At 39.2% G+C, this 16,902-nt stretch overlaps 3 protein-coding genes across 3 annotated transcripts; all 3 read right to left on the minus strand.

Annotated features, from left to right (window-relative positions):
- Positions 1-1,409: 1,409 nt before the first annotated feature.
- Positions 1,410-3,685, minus strand: LOC306745802 (uncharacterized protein). The gene is made up of 7 exons (XM_079228643.1): positions 3,632-3,685; positions 3,340-3,490; positions 3,098-3,208; positions 2,761-2,817; positions 2,523-2,660; positions 2,322-2,435; positions 1,410-1,598 (listed from the first exon to the last, which is right to left on the minus strand). The coding sequence occupies exons 2-7, from the start codon at positions 3,469-3,471 to the stop codon at positions 1,548-1,550; spliced, it is 603 nt and encodes a 200-aa protein (XP_079084769.1). The 5' UTR covers positions 3,472-3,490; positions 3,632-3,685; the 3' UTR covers positions 1,410-1,547.
- A 982-nt stretch (positions 3,686-4,667) lies between these two features.
- Positions 4,668-9,946, minus strand: tmco6 (transmembrane and coiled-coil domains 6; the record flags this gene model as incomplete). The annotated part of the gene is made up of 13 exons (XM_079228455.1): positions 4,668-5,127; positions 5,207-5,341; positions 5,447-5,614; positions 5,788-5,882; positions 6,259-6,439; positions 7,509-7,623; positions 7,793-7,909; positions 8,059-8,150; positions 8,483-8,587; positions 8,669-8,852; positions 8,965-9,077; positions 9,154-9,260; positions 9,856-9,946. The coding sequence occupies 13 exons, from the start codon at positions 9,944-9,946 to the stop codon at positions 5,107-5,109; spliced, it is 1,524 nt and encodes a 507-aa protein (XP_079084581.1). The 3' UTR covers positions 4,668-5,106.
- Positions 9,947-10,534: 588 nt separating this feature from the next.
- Positions 10,535-16,199, minus strand: LOC306746345 (uncharacterized protein). Its single transcript, XM_079229245.1, has 8 exons — positions 16,084-16,199; positions 15,401-15,453; positions 15,256-15,299; positions 13,615-13,658; positions 13,317-13,491; positions 11,568-12,860; positions 11,380-11,471; positions 10,535-11,257 (listed from the first exon to the last, which is right to left on the minus strand). Exons 1-8 carry the CDS (start codon positions 16,189-16,191, stop codon positions 11,225-11,227), a joined length of 1,842 nt encoding a protein of 613 aa, XP_079085371.1. The 5' UTR covers positions 16,192-16,199; the 3' UTR covers positions 10,535-11,224.
- Positions 16,200-16,902: the final 703 nt, after the last annotated feature.

Here is a 16,902-nt window from a genome sequence, read left to right on the forward strand (position 1 = left end):
ACTAAACTTAAAACAAAGATCTTGATTAATTATCTGCCCATCTAGCAAGGTGTTCAAAATATTCTTGCAGGTTCACATTTTAATACAAGGATTTCTGATCGGAGCTATTTATAGTTTATGGTAATCTAGAACACTGGTGTGACTGGCAGACAATGTGTTAGTGCAGTCTATGCACAGATGTGTATAATATGATCAGAGAATAATTTGATTGTTTATTTAACAAAGACAATTTACATTATATTTATTGCACCTGATAAACTGAATCTAAATCTGTGTTTTACACACACTTACAAGCAAAAGATGGTAACAGGTTTTTCATATCAGTCATGTACATGAACATATACATTAAGTCATATTCTTTGAAAAACATGCTGGATGTCTAAGGATATTACAAGCCAAATGTATGCAAATATACTGTAAATCTTTAATTGCAATTGCATATATACGTTGTCCTGTAATCAAAACACTGTGAAATACCTGCAGCTATGTGTATATAGAGGTTCACATTAATTGATCAAAAGCTTCAATAACCATAGACTGCACAACTGTAATAATAATGCAGGTAACATAGACAATGATCACACATATAGATGACATATGGGTTAAAGGCTAACAGTGAGTGTCCACAATATAAAATATAAATTGACACACATATATATACTATGTTCATTTATTTTTTAGATTTTGGACTCATGGCTTTATTATTAATGTAAATATGACTTATGACTCATCTAGCAACTCAAAAAGAATTAGACGTGTTGTTTTGACAGGAGCAGCTGATGGAAGAAGCTATGGAGCCTCGTTGTTGAGAGTTGCACATTCACAGTACCGATCAGGCATTTGTGAGTAATTGGTGGCGAAAGACAAACACTGTGTTCCAAATAGCATACTTTTTACTTTTACTTTTAGTACATACTGCAGCTAAGTATACACTGTCGCATGCAGTATGCATTTAATTGGGACATACTACTTTGTCATAACATGGCACCTTTGAACTTTGATCATATATCCGACACTCAGAGGATTGTGTGGCGTGCATACTGCAAACTGCCACGGCAGGTACTTCTGGCATATTGCATTTGACACACTATATATTAAGAGATACTACATTTTTTACTGGCATACTAAATAAAATGGTGGTATGGGTATTGGAACACTGAAGTGCAAGCGAGGATGTCAATTATCCTTGAAAGTTTAGTTGGGTGGTGTTAGAAGATGCGGGAGAAACTCAAGATGAATTTACTTAAATACAGATTAAACATAAAACATAACTTAAGTCTTTGTTGTTATTTGATAACCAAGTGTAACTAAAATAGTTTGTAAAGGGAAAAGTACAAATGGACTTGGAGCAAGTGGATTTCTGATTGAGCAAGTGGAAAAAAAAAAAACTTTAACATTGAACCCTGACCATTGTTGTTAGGTGACGTAATATTATCATGGAGAGAATGCAGTTGACCTAATTGATAGATATCAGTAACGCTATTAAAGATCTGTGTGCTGCAGGAGAACCAGTGTTAGCTAGAGAAGAGTACCTCAACAGGTTGAGATTAGTTTGATGCTGTGTTGCTCCGTGGAGCCGCGATGTGCTGGACAATAACCTGTTGAAGATACAGAGGCGAGGTGTGTTAGGGAAGAGGACAACAAGAAGGCAATAACATGATGACAGACACACAACTGGTTAATATTATTCATCAGGTGTCATTGTTTAGGTCCCATTTGAAATGTCTCTAGGAATATCATTTTTTCAATATTATTGAGTTGGATATTTTACCATTGCATTTCTGTTTAATTCTGATTTTGTGGCGTTGACTATTATGTTGTTAGTTCGACTCATTGTTACATAAACACATTTTGGATTCAGTCATGGCCTCTTTTAGTAAGATTATATGAAGGTATGTCAGCCATACCTAGGAGTCAGATGATACATAGTTTGATACAATTAACACCATAGGAGAGCAGAGAAAACCTTTATGATACCCATGTAGACAAAGCTCTATTATAGAATAGGTCTTTTTTTCTTGTGAAATACTGTATAATCTCTCTTTCCATAATCCACAGAAATATGCAACTGGTGGCGAGGTGTAAGACATAGACAATGCTTTGTTTTAAGTTTGGAAGCACTGGTCTAGAGGACTTTGGAAAAGTCAACGGAATGTTTTTCCTCTCTACTCCTATTTATTAATTTTGTATCACTTTTTAATGTTTGTATTTGTGGCTTTCACTTAAACATATCTCCCTCCAAACAGTTAAATTTGAGTTATGAATCTCTAATGTCAGTGGGACAGGCTTGTTCAGGATGAAGCAACGATGAGAATGTTTACCTGGGTGCGCGTGGATTTCAGAGCTAACCGTGCAACAGTAGACAAGAAGATGAGAAGCCCGGACACACACAGAGAGGAAGCGAACAATATGCCTTCAATACCAAAAAGCTGGTCCTAAAGCCAAAGGAAAACGGAAGTGAAAGTTATTCATACACAGTGAAAATGGTCACTTCAGCCTCAAACATATGTGCTTTAACTCACCACTCTGTAAACGCCCCAGTTGTCTGAATAGTATCTGAAGCGCATGTGGCTAAGAGAGCTGAAGATGTATATCCGGAAGGCAATAGAGACCACAATTCCCAAAAGTGAAACCACATACATAGCCAAACAGATAGTCACCTAGGAAAGATATGTTCAACATGATTAGGTGAGCTATTAAGAAAGAAAGAGAGGTAAAGTTAAAGACTAAAACTAGATCATAAAATCACAATATACCAACCATCTTCTTGGTTGGATGTATCTCAGTGTAGATTGACAGGCATCCACAGACAAGAAACTTAAAACAATAAAACAAAACAATTATAATCACATAATTTTATCTTTGTCATTCACCCAAAGTGTATTGATGATTGTATATGGCTTTTCAAACCCTGGTTACATGTCATGTTTATTTCCCTGGCAACATGGATAAGTAATCAAAGCTCTTCTGAACTGGAGTCAAATGTGTTTGAGCTATTTAACAAAGACATACCTTTGAAACCAAGGACTTGAAACCAAGTTTGTGACACTATATATTGTAACTTTAAAGAGAAGCGCATGTGTCAAATGTTATGTACCAGAGCTCCCTGCCAGAAGGGGATGTAGAATCCTTGAGAATTGTAATAATTTTCTCGGGTCAGCATAAATCCCATCAGTAACTCTGCACAGCCAAAGATGAGAATGACAATCTGAGAAGGAGAGGGAGCGATAGATGGATTTAAGTACCGAGAGTAGAGTAACACTTTGCAGCTGCTCTTTGCGTAAACATCTAAGTTCATATAACAGAATTCCTGTGGCCCTGGATTGTCTAATGTGTTACCCCGAGACATTTGGGCCCATTTTGGACAAAGCGATGCAGAGGTTTGCTGGACATCGATAGCATGGGGTCTGGCGCGTGATGGCCATCCGTTCCTGTTGTTCTCTCTCTAGTTGTTGACTCAATTGCCTCCATTTCCTCACACTGTCTGAGGCTGTTGGAGTAGAAAAAAGAATTAATCAAACCAGGTGTATTCTCTCCTCTACAAACAAATTCAAGGAGGCAGAAATGCAAGATTGTAAAAACAGTCTCAAAAGAATACAGGAATTTTGAACAAAAACATGCAGCGACGCACCTTATTTTAGTTTTTCATGCAGAGAAGCAGTGTGAAAGATAACGGGAAGGGAATGTTGTGGGTGGAAAGAGGAAGTGGGGAAATTTGAGACTTGCTTTTTTTCATTAAAAGGGAGGAGCCCCAAGTTACAGGCTAAAGCCGTTCCTCCATACAACGGCCGGCCCCACTGAGATCTGTCTGCACAACCAAGGGCCAGATAGACAGCTATGTTACATGTTGAGGTGGAAACTGAATTAGTGCATTGTAGGTAAAGGACATTTTCATTGTTTTAATGTTATGTTTCAAAAGGTTCTTAAGAAAAACCTTTTGATGGGTATCTATATCTATATATATATATATCTATATATATATATATATATATATATATATATAGATATATATAGATATATATATATACAGAGCGAGAGAGAGACTGTATATAGAGATATAGTTAAAGTGATAAGTAGATCTGAAATATTGATGTTTATAGACTGCAGTCCTCAGATTAAATCTCCCTTTGCACAGGTGATATCAAGAATCTAATTTGAGTTTTTGCAGGTCGATGTAGACAGAAGTAGGGCTGGTACTAATTAGGTCATTATCAATTAATCTGCTGATTATCTTCTAAATTAACTTATAATATAAATTGTCAATTGCAGGTTGTTTTTCTGTTGATTGACTTAATCAGTTAATAGACTAAGTGTCTCAGCTCGAGACAGAAGTTTGGTATATTCAAACATAAGAAGCACTAAAACCTGCAGGCATTGATCAGAATAATGTGTGAGGATTAAATGCAGTCATTATTGGAGCACCTTTTGTCCTGCTCTCTGGCTGTGCAGAGTAACAGCTGGGATAACAGTCCCAAGTGTTGGATTAGTTGAAAAGATTGATCTGTAGCAATGAATGAAGGCTGATTATTATTTTTGTCCTAATTATTAATCCTTATTTATTAACTTAATTTAGTCCAGAAACCAAAACCAAATAAAACCTAAATATTGTTATCAAGAAAATATATGACTCTAAAAAAACCGAATCTTAAATTTATAGTAAAGTTGATATTCATTTAATATTTATTTCATGAAAGTATAGTTTTTACTGGCAATGCATTATTGGCTCAAAATGGATGACACTTCTAAAATCCACCACCATCACAAAACCCCAAAAAGGGTGCTTTTGCGTCACCTGATTCTACATACTTCATATGTCATATAAACCCCTCCTCTGTGATGGTGGCGCAATATGCAAGTCAAAAAGTCTCTAGTATTAAAAACTAATCACATTTCATCTTTACAAACAATAAAATACCATTCATAAGAACACTTGAGATACCAATAGATTATGGTCAAAAGGTATTACAAATTACTTTAAATTGAACAACATTGTTGGTACATTATTACAGATTGCAAGACATAAACAAGCAGTCCTGTGCTCTCAAGTGTGTCCTCATGGTAGCGGTGACACGCTGCACCGAGTAGGTGTGATGCCTCCCTGTTGCCTCAAGAACATGGGTTGTTGTCCTGCAGCAAAACAGTTGATATCCGTCAGTTTAAAAATAAAAACAACTGAATTATTACAAATTCAACCAACAGTGTTTACCGAGCAATAAGATGAGTAGGACAGCAGATGGTCCTCCAGGAGATGTGTTGCTCTTCGTCGGATCTCTCCTTCACTGTTGTACTGAATGACTTCTAACAGTGAAAGCCCGCCTTGCCTCACAAACTCCTCGGCCACCTTAAGAGAAGGAACAACTTAAAGCTGTTACAACTGCTGTCGCTGGCTAAAAGCCATTCATTGTCTGGTTTGTTAACCCCTACTGAGCCGGCTGCACTAAGTTACCTGCGGACTACTAACTACCAGCATGTAAAGGACATCCATGCTTAAGGTCACCATCTCTTTGTCGGCCATTTTAAGCGTGGCACAGAGTGCAGACAGCAATCCATGATGGGCCAGCTGAGCACAGAACTCTTTTTTCTTGTGGGCAATATTTGCTAGAATCCTCAGGATCTAACAAGAACATAACAAAAAGGGCAGTAAAATAGAGCGTGTGAGAAATGAGGGACTCAAAGAAAAAAACTCTCTAGATTTTTCCGAGATAATAATCACATCGTCGATCATGAAGTGCCACAATGACATAATATTCTATGAAATAATAAAATTGGGCTCTAGCTTGCACAGACCATGGCATTGATGCCCTGAGAAAAAGGGAGGAGCTGTATCAGTCCAGGGACCAAGTTGAGAGTCAGCAGAGCAGAGCAGAAAGTACTGGAGTGAGCTGTAAAATCAAGACGGAAAATGCATTGGAGCAAACTTCATTACACATATAAACTCCTTATAAATATAACAATCATCATAGTACACAAGCCTCATTCAACTTTTAGATCTAAGACTTTTTAATGGCATCCTGTGTGATTCTACGGACTCGATTCTCCAGTTTGAAACACACCCAGCATAAAATACAACAAGCCTTGGATACGTTGCCTGGAAAAACCCATATAATAATATATAACCCATACAATATTACCTTTGTGGTCACTTTTGTGACCAGAGACAAATCCCAATTTACACTATTTGAAGACAAAAAATCCTTGCAGACAGATGTGTTTGAAAATTAGCAGCAACCAGGTGTGATTACGACAGACTGTTCCAACCTGTGAGGTTGTTGAGGACCCAGGCACTCTCTCTCGCCAATGCTGGCTTGGTCTGCAGGTAGGCCTGAAGAAGTCCACATAGAGCCACCACGATACGACCATCACCCGCTTGAGTGCTCAGGTCTTTCACGGGACAGGAGGACAGAAGGTTTCCCACGCACCTCAGCAGAGGACAGATCAACTAAAAAGGAAGAATTTAAAATCTCCATGTCAGTGAAAAAGTTGCATACTTCAGCCTACCTTGCCTGTTAAGGGCATGGCCATTGGGGGGCGTCCCAGTTCAGAGCAGGACAATTGTTTGGCCCCTGGAAGTGCTCAATGGATGGTCGACGAGAACCGCTCATTGCCCGTTGACTCCAGGGACATAGTGCGGTTGTAACGTTAGCATAGCCAGCATCCAGCAACTAAAGGGGGCTGAAGTCAATGAGCTGCAGCCTGTAAATGCCGGATGTGGATGACGTGCTCGACTCAGGCCGCAGTCCTCAGCACTGCCCTTGTTGCTGCAATGAGTGCCGTTTAATTGATAATTCAAAATCTGTATTAATATTAAATGTGTCACCAAGTGTGACGTAAATCTGATAAATGGTTCTCGAGATATGCGAAGGACGCACACAGGTATTCAGACTTCTTGTGTTTTAGTTGGACAATGCTGCTACAGTGCTATCGACTGGCTAAATGGCACCATTTTACTGGTCACTCTTTGGTAGACACTTTTTGTCCACCAAACGCTTTGTGTACAAATAAATATATATATATATATATATATATATATATATATATATATATATATATAAAAACTTTTGTTTAAAAGGTTTAGGGACAGTATTTAATGGGGGGTCCCCAGCAATACACCATTAAAAGGAGGTCAGATGAGCTGTTCTTGAGATGTACAGAAAGAGATTCCTTGCTTTATAGTTAGATTTCAAAGTAAATGTATGTCAAAGTTCTACATACATTTACAATTTGTGTAATGCAAAAAAAAAAGGACCACACAATAAGCATTTTAGTTTAAATGGTTGGTAATTTGTTTGGATTCTCTGATAACAAAGCTGGTTTATGTCATGCTTTTCAGCTACGGACTCAAGTCTTCCTTGAACACATGCAGCTGCTTTTTGACAAAATAAATGAACAGTGGTGCACGTGATTCTGAGAATTTAAAAACGGAACATCCATTAGAAACTAAAACTAAAACCAAAAGCCTTAAAAAAAAACCATAAAGAAATATGTATTTAATAGATTAATTTCCTTACCAGCTCCATTCCTTCTTCTTTGTTTCCTTCAGCCACAGCACCACCTAGTGACACTAACAGGGAACTGCACTGCAACAAAGCCCCATGAGCCAACAGCGCTCTGTTGTCCTTCATGCTATTGAGTGAGATAAAGGCAAAAGTGAGATAAAGGCATAAGAGAGACAGATCATCACTCTTATGAGAAGTGAAATTACACAGTTTTTGAAGCGATTACGTATAATGCCAACTTACTCATGCAGTCATTGACATTACTGTATAAGAGACTGCTGACACTTCTCTCTCACCTGCATGTGAGGTAGTGCAGACACCACGCACACTCAATGGCAGGTGCCAGGCCGAACTTTGGGTCAGAAGTCAGGACTGATAATAAATTTGAGGGTAAACTGGAATCAAGGACTGTCCTGCAGACACAGAGGAAGACTATCATGCAACGGACAAGTGTTTATTGTAAGCGAAGCCTCACAAGAGAAATCATATGACTCTATTATTGAGAGATATTCTGAGAGAGCAGTAATGAAGAGAATAGAGAGATAAATTGGTGTGTCATTACGGGATTATTTTTTCTGCTGCATCTTTAGCCTGGAGAAACTGAGAGAGGGTGAATCCCACAGCTTCCACCACTGCAAGGTTGTGTCTCTGGTTCTGGACAGACACACAGAACATATCAAGTGAGACAAGTTAACATTAGTTTATTTGTTACATTGCTATGATACAAGTTTGATTTGTATTTAATTTAATTAAAAAAACTCTATATATTATCCGTTCATGCATGTTTGCCATCATAAGGGGTTCAAATAAAATAAAAAAATATCTAAATACCAAAATTGAAAACAGAATGCCTATCCATCAAACAAATAACCAAATAGTAGAATATTCAAGTCCAGCAATTATTATTTGTTAAAGATGTACTGACATATTAACAAGGCACAGTGAAGATATAGGTGTGACTGAGGTGGTATTACAGGTGCGTTTACCTCTATACAGTTGGCCAGAGCTGGTATGATTCCCTGGGCCAGGAGCTTCTCTTTTACCATATCGCTGTCTGGGCATAAATTACCAAGTGTGTATAGACACAGCTCCTGCGTACACATGCACATACACACATGGATGCATGATTAGGTGATAATATTACACTTCACCTGGTATGAGAGGGTACTCACAGTGAACTTGGTGCTCTGGCCAGACAGGTAGGTGAGCAGGTAGGGAGTGGCAGGCAGACAAACTGGTGACACGTTGGTGTGGGGAGAGTGAGACAGCTCATGAAGGCACCGAACAGCCTGCAGACGGCAAGTAGCATCAGAGCCAGTGAGGAAGCCAACCAGAAGATGCATGCTATTCTCCTGCCTACAGGGAGAACATTTTATTACACAGACACAGCACATGAGAATCAGAGATATGCATGTCAATAATGTAAACTAATACACAGTTGATGTGGCAACAAAAGTTATCACCCTACTTGATGAAGGTGAGCTGCGCTGATGGGTCACGGAGAACTTTACTCAAAGCTTTCAGGTGGGCCTCCCTCCCTGGCCCACTGTGTTGAAGTTTGAGGACCAAACTGACCACGTCCTATGAACGAGGAGCAGATTCAGATGGTAAGTTTGGCTTGACCTACCAAAGTTTAATTTATGATTGTCTGTCTCACCTGTTCTCCCGGGTTAGTGTCCATAGTGACCTCTGGCTGGTCCTCATCGTCATTAAGCAGGAGTCTCTTGCTCACAAGCTGCCTGTCTCTGCGGGCTTGTCTCAGCGCTACAACATTTAACACAGACAACTGAGTAGCCACTCATACTACTGTCTTGTGCAAAGATACACTTTAAAAGCCAGTAATATGTCAAATACCCTATGGATGATGATGTAACAGTAGCTGGAGGATTTAAGTTACAGATCTAGTTTTAACATGACTAGAAATCTAATTGTATGTGTCCTCTATCTATTAGATATTGTGCCCATGGTGGTTTAACACATGGTCCATATCTGTGTACTGAATGAAGCCTCTGGGTTAAATCCATGCTTTATGTTGATTGACATGTTTCTCACTCATCTATACAGGAACCCCCTTGTTTTATTGGTGCAGTTTATAGGGGTAACAACCATGACAGAAAGAGAGAAAAATGCAGCATAGTTAACGTTAGCTTGATGAAGCTGTAATGAGCACTTAAGGTGAACCGTATTATTCTTGAGTTAACTAAGTTACATTGACGTTAACAGCCTTTTCTACAGGATGACTTGACTAAACGTCGTCTCAATGCACGACGAGTTACGTCGATTTGTTAACTAGTTAACCGATAAGTTAACACTCATAAGTTACTCGACGTTGGTGAACATAAGGCTGCGTAACACTCACCTTTCTCATGCTCTCGCCTCCTTAATTTCAGCTCCTCCAAACTGTCGCCTTGCCGGCCAGCTTTGTGACGAACTTTGTTTAACCGCCACATTTGGTTATGTCGAGGTCAATGACATCCACAGTGTTCCCAAAACAAAGTCAGTTCTTTTGCTAAAACACAGGCTATTAAATGAAGCTAGCGTTGTATATGACCATATAGCTGCCATGTTGGAGTGTTACAGCAGGCGGCGCTAGAGGGCAGTTTAACAGATTTGGCGCGAGAGTATGACACATGCGCAGTGAGTGTAACTGGAGCTGCCATGTTGGAGTGTTACAGCAGACGGCGCTAGAGGGCAGTTTAACATATGTGGCGCGAGAGTATGACACATGCGCAGTGTAAAAAGGAACCGCAATGTTGGAGGTTTACAGCAGGCGACGCTAGTTCACTGATTATTTAACGTCACGTTATTGTAGAAGAGACCGGTCAGAAATAAATAGATATAGAGCATCAGTCATTGTAGCGGTTAGTCCTGCACATACACATAATACGTTTTGCACATAGGTTCCGCGTAAAACAAATGGAAGTTCTTCGTCCTTTGATATATAGATAGCTGTATACTTTATTTATCTACAAGGGGAAATGTGTTGACCATAGCCAGTTGCTGCAGCGCCACCAAGCGGACACACCTGTGTGAATGTAGGCTACTGAACAGTAAAAGTGAACACTCTGCATTCATCTTTTATGTCCACATACTTAAGACACTCCAGATAGGAACAGGCTTAAAGGAAATATGGAGTTTAATTTGTATTAAAAGACGTATTTACAATGCATTCATGAAATCTTTATCAAACATTTAAAAAAAACATACTTTTAGAAAACACAGGTATTTCACCCAAATAACAAAATGGCTGTTCAAATTGTTTTCATAGTTTTTAATAAATATAAAACTGTAAAAAAAAAAAGTGTGATGTCATAATTTGTTCCCCTCATTGGCTGATACAGTAGGCATATGTTTAGTACACATTAAAATGTAGGACTGTCATGGGAAAATGTCCTGAGGCTGAAAGCCCGTGCTTAAGAGAGACAGACTTTTTTCTGTTCAAGCAAATTAACATCTTAAGAGGGACCATCTAGTCCATAAAACAATCAGTTATTAATCCCTTTAACATTTTCATGCCATTAAAATGGCAATATCGGATACAAAAATAAATAAAAATACAGCGAAGTATGACACACTGTGGAACACAAAACAAAAAGATAAGAAATGTTCCAAAATACAAAAATATTTTTTCTCTTCAGTTTCATTTTAACCATTAAAATATGATTAGAAATGAGGAAGACAGGATGTGTTGCCTTCATCCTTCAGATCGGATGAAGAGTCAAACATCTTCAAGACTCTGTGCTTGTGGAGGGTTTCTTTTTCTGTGAAGAATTGCAGAATAGTGAATTAAAAAAAGATCGAGTAACTGAAGAATAATCCTCTAGTGCTCAAACTGATAACATATTATTGAGCTTTGACAAGTGGGTGAAGAGTACTGCGATACCTTTTTGTGGGGGACGTCACTTGAGAGGGTTTGTGTTGCTGCAGAGTCTTGGATGGGAACTGGGACTTCAGCTGATTTCAACTTAATTTTCTCTGACAGAATGATAAATGAAAAAGTAAATACAAACTTGCAAAAAACAACAACAACTGCATTAAAAAAAAAAAGATAAGTGTGATCTATCTACTCACTTTTCTTCTTCTCTGTTGGAGGACTTGATGTCCCGGGGTTGGGTGGAGCTAGAGGCTGTGTGTCATTATTTTTCAATGAGTCCTTTTTCTTCTTTTTCTTCTCCTTCATTTCAGTATTCTGCTCCGGCTTTTCCTCTCCGCCATGGCTCTCTGATTTCTTTGTTTTTGTTTTTACTTCAGCCATAAGCTCCGACATCTCCTCATTATGATCAGCTTTCTGCTTTTTTTTATTTTTCTTTTCTTTAACTATCTGGTCTGGATTTTCTTCATCAGAATTATCCTTTTTCTTCTTCTTTGCCTTCTTTTCCTCAGCTATTTGCTCTGCATTTTCCTCACGGTTATCGATCTCCTTTCCCTTCTTCTTTGCTTTTTTTCCTTCAACTATCGGTTCTGAATTTTCTTTTTCAGCTACTGGCTCTGAATTTTCCTCACTGTTGGCGATCTCTTTATTCTTTGCTTTCGTTTCTTCAGCTATTTGCTCTAAATTTTCTTTTTCAGCTACTGGCTCTGAATTTTCCTCACTGTTGGCGATCTCTTTTTTCTTCTTCTTTGCTTTCTTTTCCTCAGCTATTTGCTCTAAATTTTCATTTTCAGCTACTGGCTCTGAATTTTCCTCACTTTTAGCGACGTCTTTTTTCTTCTTCTTTGCTTTCTTTTCTTGCACTATTAGCTCTGATATTTTCTTATTATTAACATCGCCATTTCCGTTCTTCTCTATTACTTCTTCAGTCTTGTTCATTTTACCAACTCTCTTTTTTCCTTTGGCCTTATTCTTCTTCTCTGCAGGTTTATCATCTCCTATCTCTTTCTCCGTGACTTCTGCCTGCTTTTCCTCTTCACTGCCCTTGTCTTTTCCATCTCCACCAGTCTCATTTGTATTCTCGTCCACCTTGCTTTCAGTCTTCTTCTTTTTCGTCGTGGGCTCAGACGTTGCCTCATCAGTGTTTTCTTTACTAGGAGTCACATCTTTCCTTTTCTTCTTCTTTGGTGTCTGACTGGGTGTCACTGGTCTGTCTTCTACGGCGTTGACGTTTGGCGTTTGGCTCAGGGTGGCAGAGGAGGTCACAGGTGCAGTCTTTTTTGGCCTGTTCTTCTTGGATATCTTTGTTGATGTTTTTGCCACAGCTTTCTCCTCCACCGTTTCATTCTTTCCAACTGTCCGGTTATTCTGTTTAACAGGAGTGTTGTTTTTTACGGGAGGCTTGGCCCGAGATTTCCTCACTCTCTTTTTTATGGGTGGTGGTGTAGACGAGTCCAGTGCATTGAGGGTGTCCATCTTGGCTATGTCGGACTCTGTGGGCCGAGTAAACACGGTGAAGACATTGAAAAAACATGGCAAGGTGGCACAAATGTGTAAAAGCAAACAGCCACACAGCTACTGTACACAGCTCTGTTAGTATGAAATCACAGTTTCCCATGGTGAGGTTGTTCTTGGGAGGTTGACTTTCTCCCTTTAAGTGAGAGGACCCAGCTCTCCTCTTCTCATCTTCCACCAAGCCACCTTTTATTCTTTACAATGTGAAAAACATTTTTTTTCTCTTTCCATGGAGTATCTGACTATGTAAATAATTTCCATGCTTGATCTTTGGAAATTTTAACAGTAGCTTAATATGATCAAGTGGGTTTTGGTCTGCGAGGCAGAATGGAATGGAAACAATGCTTGTAAAACTGGGATTATCCTCATCACTTCATCCTTCCCTTGCATGTAAATGATGCCCTCAAGGATATTTCTCTCTCTCTCACACCTACCTGTCATCTGCAAGACCAGATTCTTCCATTTTTCTACATCCAGACCGCTGTCAGAGTCTGAATCACCTCCTCCAGCAGCCACTACCTTGTCTTTTGCATGGGTCTTCGATTTTTTTGCCTTGGTGACATTTTCTTCAGATTTTCCATCACTTTGTTTCCTTTTAGCTGACACAGACTAAAATAAGAAAAAATAGAAAACAGACAAATCAGTAAAGTTATTGAACATGAACCGGACCAGTTCTTAGACGTGGCTCAAATGACGCATAAAGAAGAAGAAAACAACATTTTTAAAAATCACCTTTTTTGGTCTTTCTGCTTTGTCCTTCTTTTTCCTTGGCGTGGCTGGACAGAAACAAGTGTGTAGAATGGGTTAAAAAATGCATTTAATTGCACATCCAGACTATTAATTCTCACTTTGTGCCAACATGACTGTTACAACTGTTGCTGATGCCGCAGCTGGATTTTCCCAACTTGTATTGAGGTTTGAGTGATGAAGTGCAGTTTAAAGTTCAGCTTTAAGCACAAGTAAGAAACAGTACATCTTATGTTTTAGAAAGAAGGAAAAACAAAGTCATCCTAAAAACAAGTTGGTTTGAATCAAAAAGTGATCAAGGGTCTCTTTTTATAAAACATGATCCATACTAATTGTTTTCCAAATGAGGAAATGTATATGCGCAAAAAAGTGCTCTGTTTTATATTTTATTCAGACTTAGAAAGTGAGTTGCTCGTGGGTGAGGAAGTACCCTCCTAATTCTTCCATTCACGTAGTCTCAACAGCGATAGTGCATTCCTCACACAGCATTACACATCACACGTGTCACCGCAACATGTTAACAGCATCATGTTAACAGCATCAGCATGTTAACAGCATCATGTTAACAGCATCATGTTAACAGCATCAGCATGTTAACAGCATCATGGTAACAGCATCAGCATGTTAACAACATGTTAACAGCATCAGCATGTTAACAACATGTTTTCAGCATCAGCATGTTAACAGCATCAGCATGTTAACAGCATCATGTTAACAGCATCAGCATGTTAACAACATGTTAACAGCATCAGCATGTTAACAACATGTTTACAGCATCAGCATGTTAACAACATGTTTACAGCATCATACTGATGGCTTCCAAAACGATCGTGTCAATCAGTAATATCCCCCACCATGGATTTCATTTGAAAATATAAGTTTGATAGTTAAACACAGTTTATGTAAGTTTTGTTATGCAGAACTTGGCCTGCGTTATAATTAGGGCTCATAATGAGGATGTGGAGAGCTTGTGCGAGAACAGTCACTGGCTGTATTTCCAGAATCACAAATAACACTGCTGGTTTAAATGTTTTAACAGGATCTATAAGTAGGTTCAAAGTGTGATATGAAGTGATATTAAATGAGTGAGAGGAATGATTTGACATAATTATCCCTCATATTTTATTTCTACAATCTGGCTTCAATTCACCACCTCACCATCTGTGTCACCAATTACCCTGTCTCCATAACGGGCGTACGCATGGGTAAAGGTTTCCATGGAGGTGTGCACATTCTCCTGTCAAGTTTGTTTTTGTGGATCACGTTTTTGCTTGGGAAGTGGCGTACGGCTTTTTCAGGCCCGGCTTCAGTCATAAATGAGTTATTCCAGCTCCAGAACTCTGAACAGCCATCCACATCTCCAGTTTTGACAGGATTCAAAATGAAAATGCAATTTGCTCTAATAATAAAGCCACGCACAAAGAATGGACCCTTTCCATGCAGCGCTATGTTAGTTTTAAGGGTAGGGACCTCCGGCACAACTTCAACTACTTCTGAGGTGCATGGAGAAGGGAAAAAGTCTGGAGAGGTACAACTCCAGCAACATTTGTCCAGAACAACGTGTTTTGGCTTGCGGCCTTCATCACGATCATCCATCTGTTTCAAGACAAGAAAGAGCAGTAATACCTTTAGATAGTGCAGACTTTGGCTGCCTCTTCTTTTTTGAGTCACTGGCGGGAAGAGAAACAATATTTAGCACACACATCATCACCACCAACAAAGTCAAATTGAGCTGTTTGAGGCATGTAAAGAATTGAGAAATCCTACTTACTTCAACCACAAACTGTAGATGTCCAATAACGATGCAGGTGTGTCTGTCTCCACCTGCAAACCCAAAACATCAAATCCTTCAATAATCGGGCAGTTTATTGTTCGGGGCCTGTTCTAATACATCATGCAATCCTGATGTTGATAGCCTTACTGGAACAGGACTTATGACTCATCTTTTTAGGACAGATATTTTTGCAGAAAAAGCACATGCAAGTAATGCATCCATGTATCACCAGTAATATTACCAAGTCCTGGCTAGTTGACAGCTCTTACGGGCACTTTCACACGAAATATAATTGCACAAAAACAAAAACACAGTAGAAACAAAGACGAGTAATTTGCAAACTACTGCAATGAAGAGTATGGGACTTAACACTGAAAGCGTGTAGAAAAGCACACTTATTACACTATTAAAACTATTTTATTAATGTTGTTCATGACTGTATGACGATATGTGGAGGATAGGTTAGTTGTGTATTACTCAACAGAAGTTGATACTTTATAAGTAAAGACAATCCCCTAATGGACAGAATACAAAGACAGGTTCCTTTTTTGTTGCAAGCAACTTAAACATAGTTGCAAACTCCAGCAGGTAGAGTAGTTAAACCAGCTAGCAGTTTGTGTGTGTGTGTGAGTGTGAGAGAGAGAGAGAGAGAGAGAGAGAGAAAGAGAGCGAGAGAAGACCTGTGGGCTGTGCCTCTGTAGCTCATCTGCAGCTGAGTGGAAACCATGCTCCTTCAAATGGCGGTAGATCAGCTGGGTCAGCTCGGGTTTTCTTGCGTTCACAGACATGTTCGACACAGAGACAAAGAAACACGCAGAAGTAGCGACTATCTTAACAATAGTTTCATATTAAATCTGGCCACGCACTTCTCAGACACTGCTACTCCGCTGAAACACGCACGTGAGCACGCTGAACTCTGCACTCAGGATGTGGTTCCGTTTACCGCTGCAATGCACCATGGGGGATGTAGTTCTTCCGCGAAACAACTTCCGTTCAGTCACGGCACAAGCTGTCGGTGGTCCGTGCAAACTATTTATATTTCAAATAAAGTATTCCCGACCCGTGGTAATATCAAATATCCCATTAAGTTATTGTGTTGGAAAGTCTTTTTGGTTGGGTTATTTTAGGCTATTTCTGTCTTGGCATAGTCTATTAGTGCTGTTTCATCAAGATTTCCTTTTTTAAAACCAGAATATCACAGTGGCCCCAGTATTTTATTGAGTCATTCCCATTCTCTTTCCTTTTATTTATTTTCTGTCAGCTCGTAACTTTTATTTTATTTTGCAGTTCCCTTTTGGTGCTGGATGCTGGATATACAAACGTTACCACCGCTCCACTTCTCTGGAGTCAACGAGCGGTTCTCGATAACCCCGCAATGAGCACTTCCAGTGGCCTAGGAGTTGGCCCACTCTGAACAGGCACGACACTTGTTTAGATAAAAGCATACGTTGTTTTTGACTGGTTGGTTTGGGAAGAAACTAAAGGTGACTGGGCAGTGG

This window comes from Taurulus bubalis (genome assembly GCF_910589615.1).
Source record: "Taurulus bubalis genome assembly, chromosome: 13".
In the NCBI taxonomy this organism is placed as follows: Eukaryota; Metazoa; Chordata; class Actinopteri; order Perciformes; family Cottidae; genus Taurulus; species Taurulus bubalis.

What these genes read in the sequence shown, in the direction of transcription:
- LOC306746345 (XM_079229245.1), bottom strand. Translation starts at nt 16,191, where the DNA reads ATGTCTGTGAACGCAAGAAAACCCGAGCTGACCCAGCTGATCTACCGC. An exon ending in AAGCAGAAAGACCAAAAAAG is followed by an intron (nt 13,492 to 13,614) that starts GTGATTTTTAAA and finishes TTCTTATTTTAG; the next exon opens with TCTGTGTCAGCTAAAAGGAA. An exon ending in TCTGGTCTTGCAGATGACAG is followed by an intron (nt 12,861 to 13,316) that starts GTAGGTGTGAGA and finishes CTCGGCCCACAG; the next exon opens with AGTCCGACATAGCCAAGATG.
- LOC306745802 (XM_079228643.1), bottom strand. Translation starts at nt 3,471, where the DNA reads ATGGAGGCAATTGAGTCAACAACTAGAGAGAGAACAACAGGAACGGAT. An exon ending in ACTGGGGCGTTTACAGAGTG is followed by an intron (nt 2,436 to 2,522) that starts GTGAGTTAAAGC and finishes CTTTGGCTTTAG; the next exon opens with GACCAGCTTTTTGGTATTGA. An exon ending in TGAAATCCACGCGCACCCAG is followed by an intron (nt 1,599 to 2,321) that starts GTAAACATTCTC and finishes TATCTTCAACAG; the next exon opens with GTTATTGTCCAGCACATCGC.